General features: G+C 38.2%; 1 protein-coding gene across 1 annotated transcript in view; it reads right to left on the reverse strand.

The window, feature by feature from the left end:
* EXT2 (exostosin glycosyltransferase 2) overlaps window positions 1-12,549 on the reverse strand; it is a 164,340-nt gene that overhangs the window by 31,906 nt on the left and 119,885 nt on the right. Inside the window, exon 10 of the mRNA XM_060261890.1 lies at window positions 2,484-2,650. Coding sequence (XP_060117873.1) covers window positions 2,484-2,650 — 167 coding nt within the window. The remainder of the gene's footprint in view (window positions 1-2,483; window positions 2,651-12,549) is intronic.

Consider the following 12,549-nt stretch of genomic DNA (forward strand, 5'->3'; position numbering starts at 1 on the left):
TTTCTATTCCTTCAGTTTCCACCATTTCAAATATGGGAAACAAGGACCCTAACAAGAGTCATAGTAGAGTATTCAAGTATGAGATATGGCCTATTATATAAACTATAAAGTGGCTTGTTTGATAGTAACACTCCTCATTTGCAATTCTCTAACTTTTAGAGAAAATTCCAGCTGCAGTTCACTATCATAGTCTACAATGGCAACTTAGTTTAAAGTTTCTGATCATTTTTGTTTGAATTCCAGCCACACCTCTATTTTGGATTTCAATCCAGAAGGTTCTACTATATTCAACATACCACAGCACACATTATGAACTAGTGACACAGGGACCTAAACAAAGTCCTACCAGGTTACATCCTTAATCTGCCAAAACCTATACCTTGTTGTGAGGCGAGTTTAACTGAGAAGAAAACAGAAGTATGGACCTTTCAGAGGAATCCCTTTGCTGAAATGTAGCCTCCTGTGCTTCAAAATGAAGTCACAGATAATGTGATGTAGAGCAGGTGTTGGCAATATGGCACCTTTGGACACCATGGTGCCCACTGACACCTTTTCTGGTGCCTGCCAAGTTTATATAGGGAGTGGGCATGGCCAGGTAAGGCTTTCACAAAGTAAAACTTCTGGATTGACTACTGGAGATTTGATTGCATGTGCAGATGCTACCACTGCAGCACAGGGATCTGTCATGTGTGACTGAAGTTAAGCTGTGGCAATCATTTTGTGGCTCACTCTGCTTCCTGCAGCAGCCATTTTATAGTAGCAATTTCACTGCTGCATCCACCATGTCCTGTCTCAAATGTGCCCATGGGCTCAAAAAAATTGGGGTCTCCTGGTGTAGAGGTTGGACCCTGACTGCAAAATCCCAAGTTCACAATCATGGACCAGGCACATACTCTCTCAGCCTAATCTATCTCACTGATTGTTCTGAGGATAAAATTTTGAGGAGAGACCCACATATGTTACCTAGAGATCCCTGGCATGGTAAAAATGGGACAGCTAGAAGAAGTGGTGATATCCTGCTCCAAATTCTATCAATTTGAGATAGGGCATTTTCAGTAGTGGCAAACAGCTGGAGAATTCTCTCCATAGAAAACAAAATTATTTATGAAAGCTCTTCTCAAGCGATCGGAATTTTAGTGGTAGCTAAATTTATTCTAATTGTAATTTAAACATTATTATTGTTTTCTCTGGAAATATATGGGACTTTCTAAAACACTTTGAACTTTCATTGTGCATTCAAAAGAAGAATATAAACATGACAGTTAAATACACACACAGGTAAATATATGCCTACTGTACTGTCACACTGTTTCAAGATCAGGGCCCAGTCTATTCATTCACAGGCTGTCTCTGGCAATCACTTAAGAAGAGAGATTTTTTCTTTCTAGAAAGGATAGAGAATTCTGGTGCTCCTCATGTGACCTTCCTTGCAAGGGTGCACTTAAGTACACAAGCAGTACAGAAAAAGGCAAATGTATCTAAGTGCATCTCACACTATTCTTTTTAATATGAGCAATGACACAAAGCAAAAACAGTTACCATTATTCTAAAGAGAAGAGGCATGCATAAATGCCTTCATATATCCTGTACCTGACCATACTCCCATTTGAGTGTTACAGTCTAAACAGTAGAACTTGAAGATGTCATCTAGATGCTTCCTCAAAACAGATAAAAAATGTAAACTTGGCTATCCATGTAACTGCTAATTCATACAAAATTTCCCCATCTACAATCTCATATGAGTATTATTACCCCCCCCCGATGGTTTTTTTTTTTGTTTGTTATTCTTTCTTTTTAACACTATAGCTACAACAGTGCATCTTGGACCAGATGTTAAAATTTCCACCTGAACATACAAAAAACTGTATTCCTCCAGATCTTAGTATCTCCATTGAGCTTGGAGAAGAGAAGAAGTTATGTTCCCACTCAATTGTGGTATTATCTAAGTTTACCAACATAAATCTTCATATGCCATCCTTGCATAGATGATGATGAACTCTCAATCCATTGGGGATGAAGGGAGAAAAGGTCAAAGGTTTTGCTGAGAAAAGATGGGCTGCAATGCAGAAGCCATTGGCATTCAGTATGTTAACAAATTTATCTGAAGGAACTGACACATTCTGATCATTTTCTTTCTTGCCTTGACTTTTTAGCCTCCATATCAAAATTTATGCTGAAACAGTGTAAAAGATTACGCTGGACCTCAGATTTGTACTGGAACACCTACACAACCAGTTTTGAGAATCCAAGTGACCAAACAAATACAACTTTAAGTTCTTTCTACCATGCATCAATATAGCAACTCTGAAAATCTTGTCATAAATTTTGAGATTCACAGCATTTCCACAAAAAATTAAAATTTATAGTAAAAATTTTATACTGACTATCATTATTGGCACTGCTTGAAAATTGTCTTAACGCTTTTGAGAACAAATCCACAATTTGTTCTCAACTGTGAGAAATTTGAGAAGTAACTGTCTTACCTCATAACCAAACTGCAGTTCATCAGAAGTCAACATGATTATGTCATCATCAATAGCCAACACTGCTTCTGTTTCAATCTCATCATAGGGAAAGAAGCGGTTACTCAGCTTATTTTCTGTGGTCCGCAAAACCTTCAATGGAACTCGAACTTTGGGCCAAACAGATTCTGCCGAGAATAATAGGTAACACAGATTTCATTTGCTGTATTCCTTCCTGTCCCCAAAATCAAATTAGTTTGTTCTGTGCTTGTCCTAGACAGGAACTATAATAGGAAAGTTAAACCTAATGCATTTTGATGCAAAGCAAGAAGTGTTCCATGGATGTATCTCTCTGACTACCACCAACATTTGGACACAAAAAAAGAAACAATAATTTAACAAGATGCACAGGAAGCCTACACAAAATCTAAGGCATACAAACAAAAAAGAAATCTGAATGCCACTGATGTTGACTGAAGAATTTAGAAAGATGGAAAGCATCTGATAGCAATGGGATTTGTTTAGGACAAGAATAATATGTACAGAAAATTTATAGAAGTAGAAATTTGATTTAAAAATTTAATTTTGCCAGCAGGGGAAAAAACCCAAACTACAATTGCTGTTAATGAAGAACAACTAAGATGTTGCCTGATGGGAAATACATGATTTCTTTTATCCGACATATTCATTTTTTCTTAATTTTCTGGGGGCCAGGCAATGGTCTGGCTGCAGCTCTGTTAAAACTCAAGAGGTGTAGACTCCCATTAACTCTGGGGTCCTCTGTGGCTTTTATGTATGAACATGATATAGGCAATTTTGGACAGAGTTTCTGGACTGAATTACATTAAGTCAATGGAAACAGATTCCATAGGTGTCTGCATCCAGTAAACAATGTGAACATTACAAGATGAATACTGCCATTACATGGACTGTCTAAACCAGAGGTGTCAAACGCCCATCCCATAGGCCTAATTCATCCCCCACAGTGCTCTAATCAGGTCCACCAGCAAGTGGATCTTGACCGCTTCCTTCTCCCTCGCCTGCTTCCTTTGGTCTCCATTTTTTATTTCTCTCCTATGATGAGGCAGCCGAGCGAAGCAGACTCTTGCTCTTTCCCTTCCCAAAGGGAGGAGTAGTCTCAGTAAATGGAGGAGTATGGCTCTGTAGCTCTGCTGTGTGATTGAGAGCTCCTGGGTTGCCAGGTTCTCTCAATCACACTGCAGAGCTACTGAACTAAGCCCTTCTGTTGGCTTAGGCTCCTCTCCCTTGTCATACCCTGGGGAGGGAGGGAAAGAGCCAGAGCTTCCTTTGCTCAGTTCCCTCCATCCATTGCAAGGGAGAGATACAAAGAAAGCACTATTAAGACCAACAACATTTTGTTTAAGGTATGAGCTTTTTGCCTTGTTACACATACACAGACACACACAGAGCGTGTGTTTTGTTGACTCGTTATACCAGGGCTTTCCTGGGTGCAACTGAATTTGCCTCCCCCTTTTCACTGCATTCATACCTTCATGATCCAGAAGAGAAATAAGAACCAGGATTAGACTGAGTGTGTGTCCAGACCAAGATCACCCAGTTCATTTCTTTTAATTTTTTTTTTCACATTTTCCTTTGATTGATCGGGGATTTTGAACTTATATTTCCCAGATAGTAGGCTGATACTGACCACAATACATGGCTGTCTCTCTATTCTTGCACTGTCACATAGGAGTTGTAGTTATTTTTCTGGGGAAGACTGTAGTTTTATAGACAAACACACAGTCTGTGTCATGGTGCCTTCACATGTTCTTGACCAGTACATGAAGCAATTTATGTGCAAAAGCTCACATAAATTGAGCTTTTATGTGCAAAAGCCCAACCATGTTTTCCTCTGGGTCTGAGGCACAAAGCTTTGACCATGAGATTTCTGTAATCAATGTCAATAAATCAAAAGTAGGTTTGCAATTTACAGATGCACACCTGAACAACATACTCAAGATTGCTACAGCACAGACATTATCTCCTGTTTTTGATGCAATAACTCAGAGCAAAACGTGTCAGTTATCCAGACTGTTAAAATATTGCAAGTATGCTAATATTTAAAGCATGTTTTATTTTAAATTAAAAAATCTTTAATTGTGTTTGTCTGTGCCCTTTATAAAGTTTATATCTTTGCTACCTGGCATTACATTTTATGACACACCTGGCCTGGCCCAATAAGATCTCATTTACATCAAGTCCAGCTCTCATAACAAATGAGTTCGACACCCCTGGTTTAAACATTTATACATAACTTCAAAAATGTGCACCTACAACGGTCCATTTTAATAGGGCGACTCTCAAGTTACTCAGTATCAGGGATCCCACTATTTCCCATTTTACATACAAAGTTTATCTGCAACATGCTTTCCAAATGCTAAGCAAAGAGTAAATCTATTCTTTTCAACATATGGTCTAAGCATAAATGAAAAACAAAACAAACCACAAATGTTTCAGCTCAGTCTTCATATGCTTTACTACTAACTGGAATCTTTAACAAACTGCTCGCAAATGGCAGGTTACTTAAAAGGTAAAGGTAGTCCCCCTGTGCAAGCACCAGTCATTTCTGACTCTGGGGTGATATCGTATCACGACTTTTCACAGCGGACTTTTTACAAGGTGGTTTGCCATTGCCTTCCCCTGTCATCTACACTTTACCCTCAGCAAGCTGGGTACTCATTTTACTGACCTTTGAAGGATGGAAGGCTGAGTCAACCTTGAGCCAGCTACCTGAACCCAGCTTCCACTGGAATCGAACGCAGGTCGTGAGCAGAGCTTGGACTACAGTACTGCAGCTTACCACTCTGCACCACGGGGGTCCATCAAATTGTATGTTCTAAGATGGACAGTTAACTTCAAAAATAATAATAAATGAATACTATATAGCTTGTATGTGACTGGTGACACCATGCATGTTTCAAGAGCCTACTTCTAGTAACATTGTTAAATCTAGCACAGCATTGAAATCCAGTCTTTTACTCCCTGGGTGAAACTGTAGCTATAAGGTATTTAGGAAGCTATGATACAAATCTAAAGAACTGTATTTTTCTTGACATCCTACTACAAACATTCAGAGAGAGTCACACCAATTTAAAAACAAAGCATAAAATCAATTTATGTATTTTAAAAATACAAATTGAACCATAACAAATATCAAAAGATTAAACATCTCAGCTTCGTTTTCTTTTGATTGACACTACCATTGATGTTTGCTCTGTTTCTCACTATCAGTCCAGTGCATTTACAGATGCTTGTCCTTTTATTTTTTCTTCACTGTATATTTTTGGATCCTTCATTCCTAAATCTGTGTAATATCCTTTTAAATCCATTTATGATCATGGCCATCACTACAAAGACTGGCAGTGAATTCCACAATTCAGTCACTAAGTAAAAAAGTACTTCTTTTATCCATTTTGTCCATTAACTTCATAAGGTGCCCTCCAAGTTCTATTAGGTGTGGGCAGGGCTTTTTTTGAGCAAATATGCACAGGAACAGTTCTGGCTGGGCTTTTTCTACAAAAAAAGTACTGTGCAAAACAATGGTGATGTCAGGGGTGTGTGGCCTAATACACAAATGAGTTCCTGTGGGGCTTTTTCTACCCCCCCCAAAAGCCCTGAGTGTGGCTGAGAAAAAATTCTCTCTATTCACTTCCTCCATCCATGCATAATTTATAAGCTTCTATCATGTCTCTCTTTAGCTGTCTTTCTCAAGGCCCTTCAGCCTTTCTATCCAGGAAAATTGCTCCAACCTCTCAACAATTACTTGCCAGTTTTGCAGGGTTTTTTTTTTTTGAGACACAGTCATCAGAACCATACACTATTCCAAATGAGGTCATACTTAGACATCTGTATCATACTGACTTTTTAAAATTTTCAGTCCCTTTTTAAAAATTATCCTCCATATGAACATTGCCTTTTTTTTTTGCTGCTGAACTCTCAATATTTTCATAGAGATTTTCACTAGAACCCCAAGATCTCTTTCAATCTGAGTTTCAGCAGTTCAGATTCAATCAACATGTAATTAAAACTAGGATCTTTATTCCCATGTGCATCACCATATACTCATTCTGAAAATCCTCTACTATGCTACCACACATTCACCCAATTTAGAGAAAGCCTCCTGGAACTCTTCACAGTTTGCCTTGGTTTTTGCCATCCTGAATAGTTTGATATCAGCAGGAAACTTTGCCACCACATGACTCACTCTCAACCCCAGATCGCTTATGAACAAATTAAAAAGCACTGTTCCCAACCTGTCTACCCTAAATGGCTGCTATTAGTCCTGAAACCCTGTGATTCTTCATTGAAGTAAATTTTTCATTAGAACAGGTTAAAATGCAGTGATCTTTGAAGACAAAGGTTATAATATTAAATTTTAGCATAAAATAAGAGTAGTTAGAGAGGTATTTGGAGGAATGATAACCCTTGGGACCAATGTGTGCTGTGTGTGTAACTAATGTAAGAGAACATGGCTATGTGGGAGACTAGAAAGGAGCATGATGCTGTTGTAAATATGTTGCAGAAGACCTCTCTGCATCCTAGAATGTGGAGACTTTTAGCAGTTATTACACAACAAGAAAGGAACAGGAACTTCTCACAAATATCTATCTGAAATTGTGAAGGCCCCTTCTTATTTTATCTACCACTTAACCCAATATTTTATCTACATTAAAATACACGTATACATTGTATGTGAAGACTAATGTTCTCTCCCCTCATTGGTGGATCTGTATAATATTGGATGTAAAAGGAAGATACAAATGATCCTAAGGGACCCTTCACATCTGGGCCATTTGCTATTTGAGATCTTACCGTCAGGTAGACCATATAGAGTGTTGAAGGCTAGGACAAACAGATTTAAGGACAGTTTCTATCCAAGTGCTGTGGTTAGGCTAAATGCAGGGTTATGAAGGATTATCTGTTTTAGATATATTTAAATGGTTTTAATGGTTTTAATGGTTTTATGAATGTTTATCTGTTTTAGATGTATTTAAATGGTTTAAATGGTTTTAGATGTATTTAAATGGTATGAATATGAATATGTGTGTGTTTGATGTGTTGGTATGTTTTGTGGAAGAGCACCTCATTTCGTTGCTCTCTTTTTGTTGAGAACAATGACAATAAATCAATCTATCTATCTATCTATCTATCTATCTATCTATCTATCTATCTATCTATCTATCTAAGGTTGTCTGACACCAGGTGGGGCCAGAAGATCTCCCAAGGTTACTACTGATCTCCTGACTAGAGGTCAGTTCCATGGGAGAAAATGGCTACCTTGGGGGTGGCGTCTATGGCATTATGCCCCATTATTTCGCTCCCTTTCCCAGGCTCCACTCCCAAATCTCCAGGAGCTTCCCAACCACAGTTGGCAACCCTGGAAAACTGCAAGTATAATTATGAATCTACTGCTCTTTCAGTTTGCCAGTTCACATACATATGAAAGTATTCTGAAAGAAAAACTGACAGAAAAGGTATGGTTGGATGCCCATTTTCATTGCAAAGGAGTCTGATTTACAGTTCACAGAGTGCTCATAAAAGGAATATTAAGTTCTGCACAGTTCAGACACTGGCAACCAAATGTAATACCTAAAACAGCTTCCTTAGGAAAACTGTACCCCTTTCCAAACCACACTAAACAGCTATGAAAAGAAAGTTTACTTTGGAGGGATTTTTACAGAAGAGGAATTGGCCCAGATGACAAAAAGAAATGGGAAGAAATATATAGTGAGAGCTTTTGGAAATATAATCACTTCAGTTTCCTACTCCATGGTGGCCCTTGAAAGATTACCACAACACTTTACAAAATTAATTGCTGCTGTTACTATAGTTCAGTGGTAGAGAATCCACTTTGCGCATAGTACATATGAATTGCTACTAACTATTACATCAAGTGTACACCCCAGGGGGTTCCCACAGCAAACTTAAGAAAAAGGAAAACAGCTGTATATGCCTGGTACACCTTGGTCTTCTGGAGACCCTGAATGCAAAGGCACCATAATTCTGAAGAGATATTCCAAGCACGCACAGCTGTAAGATATTTAATTTGTGTATGCCTGATTTAGTACATTCTCCTAACCAATATATAAATATAACCCAAATATAAGAAACAAGAGACAAATCCTAATGACCAAAGAGGGTGACTTTGGACAAGACATGATCTCTTAGTTTAGGTCATTTTATGGGGTGGTTGTAAGCAGGGCCGGTATTGAGGGTTCTCCCACCCCATGCAGGGCCCCACCCTCACCCTGACTTCCAGTGGAGCAGGGCAGTAGGTGTGTTCAGAGCCTGATTCTGAAGGCACCCACTGCTGTACCGCCCCCCAACCCTGCCCAGACTTCCCAGGTCCCGGGAAGGCTGAGCGGAGTTGGGGTGGCAGTGGGTGTGGGTGTGCTTGGATCCAGGCTCTGAGCATGCTCGCTGCTAAAGCGCCCCACCAACCTGCTCAGTCTTCCCGGCTCCCATGTTCCATGTTTTACAGACCCAGGGAACGCACAAGTGGTTGGGTTGCACATGTGCTCCACAGAGCTTGCCTTCCGAGTGGCACACATGCTGCCAAGGAGGCATGTGGGGAGAGGGGGCACCCAGCAGCGCACCTGAAGGCCAGGTGGCACCCTAGGTGGCAGCCTACTTGGTCTACTCCCACACACCAGCCCTGATTGTAAGATTATAATGGGATAATCCTATGCATACTACTCTGGACTCTTTAAGAGATCAATAACGAAATATAATATGCATTAACTTTAATTCTGCTGTGTTATATAACAGTTGGGTGATTATAAAACTGAATTATGTGATGTGGATAGATTTTGAAATGTGAATGTAATATTGCCTTCAATATTTTGGTGTCTAACTCGCTTCTAAAATTTTCCATTGAAAAGTGGTCCAACTTATGTAAATTAAACAGCATCCACCATCAGAAGTGGTCTATTTTGGCTTCAAACAATAAATAGTTCTGTATAGCCATGAACCATGTCTTGATAAGGTAAATAAAATCATATCCTGGTACTATCAAGAATAAATAGTGCTATATATTATTATCTATATCTCACTAAGGGGTAATTAGTGCTAACGAAAGTAAACACACTTGGGGCAATGACAATTCTCAGTTATAAAATATGACACAGTTGTGGTATAGCAGTAGCCAACATCTACCTGAACTTTATAAAACTTTTATTCACTCTGCATAATGTTCTGGAACTTCAAAATCAATATAGACTTAAATACTAATGAAGCATATTGGATAAAATCAGAAAATTATAAAAACATTTCTGCCTACACTTATATTTCCAGCAGCAGTCATTTAAACCACAATATTTATTTTAGTAAATGCAGACTAAGTGAAAAACATCTAACATTTCAAAGTTTCCAACCAGTCTATTTTTTAATTAATATCCTACATGTAAAGTCATATGCATTTGCTGGCACTGCAGTAGAACTGAAAGTTCTCCTTACACACTGCACACCCTGCTAAAGCCTGCAAATTAGCAGTTTACATCCAGTCAGCCAACAGTTCTCCTTAGGACCCACAAGACAAAGAAGTCAAAATGAGAGGAGTCTCTAAGAAATCAGCTTTGGAATGATTCTAAGGTAAAGAGTTTCTCTTAGATTTCAGAAGCTTTAACCACTGTTGTTTAGGACTCAAAGGTAGGTCACACACAGGGCCTGATGTGGATACAAGGCTGAGATCCTGCTAAAAATGGGCGGCAAGAGCCAGCTCAACAAACTTGTTCCTTCTCTCTTGATTTCTGGCATTAACTACAATTTCATGTTACACCACTGTGCACCAGTGTGAGTTATGGTTAACACAAAGCAGCTTCCCTTAAGAACATGAACTTATAAACCACTTTAAAACATAGTTGCAACCTGACATACAAGGAAACCATGATCAGTGTCACAACACACATTTATTCATTTATTTAGAAAAAAAGAAAGCCCTCAGGATAAAACTCATTTCCTTATCCTAGACCATCACAGGTATACAGTGTCGTGCACCAAAACCATACACATACACACTGTATTGCACAGCCCTATAGGCTTGATTCTCCTCTCCAGGTTTTTTAATCCAGCAATTTGTGGAGGTTTCTAAACTGGAGACTGGAAAAACAAAAAGAATATGGATCTTTTATTTGTTTTTGTTTTTTAAAACCTGCTCTGTAATACTGCAACATGTTTGGTGCTATTGTTGTGCTCAAAACCCAAAAACAAAAAATATGTACATTTCAGAAACGGAAAGTGGTTAGTTAGATATCAGTGAAATTTCAAACCTGAATTCAATTTAACCTTCTTCTGATGAATTTCACTTAGTTCCAGAACTAGCAAGAGGGTTTTTTTTTTACTTTTTATAAACTTCCCTTTATTTTGCTTATCAACCTTCAACAAATACTGCTCAGTTGTTTAATTTTATTAAACCATTAAACTACAAATTGAACAGTACTTGGATAAATGATCAGGACTTGTTTTTTTTCCTGCTGTATATAGCATATTTTAAACAGGATCTTGTTATGTAATTTCTGTACCACTTAATATGCCTTTTTGATACTTATGCTATGCTGCTGTTCTTTCTGGTGGTTTCTAGTCTTCTAATATCCTAATGCATTAATTACTGAATATTCCATCTTGTACTAACTCACTATGTGTAATCTGCCTTGAGCCCACTTGAGACAGGTAGACTATAAATAATGTAAATAAATATATGAAATAGTAATAATATTAAAAAGAGAATTTATAAAGTTACTATAAGGTCAGCAACAGGGAAGGGGGAAGGGAAAGGAAAATGAATAGTGCAATCAAAAACAGAGTTGCACCTTTCTTAGTCCACTGAACATTTGAACTTGGTTCTTGATATTTCCCTACTCCAATGACAATTAAAGGACAATTCAAGGGTATAATCCTGTCAGACTTAGAAGGGAGCAGCTATGTAGGACTGCACTCTAAATGTCTATTACCAACCTCTGCAGTAGGTAACTATTAACAATCAAGTTAAAATCTGAATTTAGTGTAAGAAAATTACATTGAGTTGTATCCTACCATAACACACAGGATGGTGCACTCGATCAGTACATGGTAACTTACTCTGGCAGAACATGCTTTGTATCAATGGAAAATGTTGTTCTTTGTCATATGCAGGCATAGGATTCAACCCTTTGATCAGTCATGCATTTCAAAAACACAAACAGAATCCTACACAGAAATGTGTTCCCTATGCTTCAATAGCTAGGGCATTCTCCATTTGATACTCGACTAGGTTAAATATCTCAGCTTTATGATAATCAATTAAAACAGAATAGCCATAAAAGTGCAGATACTACTATGGGGTAATAAACTAGACCTTATCGTTGACAGCGGTGTGCATTACTAACTTCAAACTCATTCCTTGTTCTAATACATCAGAAACTTCCTGGCCTTAATAGGCTATAAATGGCAGAAGCTTTGAAGTCCAAGGATTAGGAGCCATAATAGACAGACTGAATGAAAGACTTAAGGAAGTCAAGTTCTGCTGTCCAACCAAAGAGCTAGGTGGAATGAACTGTATGCACTTGAATTAAACAAATTAAATGAAAACCCTCAACAGCAGCCAAGAGATTCCACAGGTTATCCAAGTGTTAAAAATACACAGATGAAGGGGGTATCTGGAGGTCACATAAGAAAGCTATTAAAACAGGTAGCTATTAGAAAGTAAAGCTAGGTAACTAAGACTCAGCAAGAAAACAAACCTATGACCTTCAAGGCCAATTATTTTTCACATCAGTGACAAAGATATTTTCAACAGCATATAAACAAAGGGAAAGTGAGATTATGAACTAGAACAATAAACAGAAATTAATAATTAAAACAGTAAATAGTATCAATTTATCTGTAAATGAGTTTGGCTTCATTTAAGCCTCAGAGGGGAAAAGGAAAGGAAAGGACATCCATTAGTGGGTTAGGGAGAACAAGAGCCAAAGCAGCGCAACAGTGTGTTGTGCACAGCTGATGTTCTCAAGCAACAGGTTGCTTACAGATTTAACTAACATACAGTTACAATCTTTAATCCAAAGATAACAAGAATATATGGCTTTATTTT

The sequence above is a fragment of the Heteronotia binoei genome, chromosome 21 (assembly GCF_032191835.1).
Source record: "Heteronotia binoei isolate CCM8104 ecotype False Entrance Well chromosome 21, APGP_CSIRO_Hbin_v1, whole genome shotgun sequence".
In the NCBI taxonomy this organism is placed as follows: domain Eukaryota; kingdom Metazoa; phylum Chordata; class Lepidosauria; order Squamata; family Gekkonidae; genus Heteronotia; species Heteronotia binoei.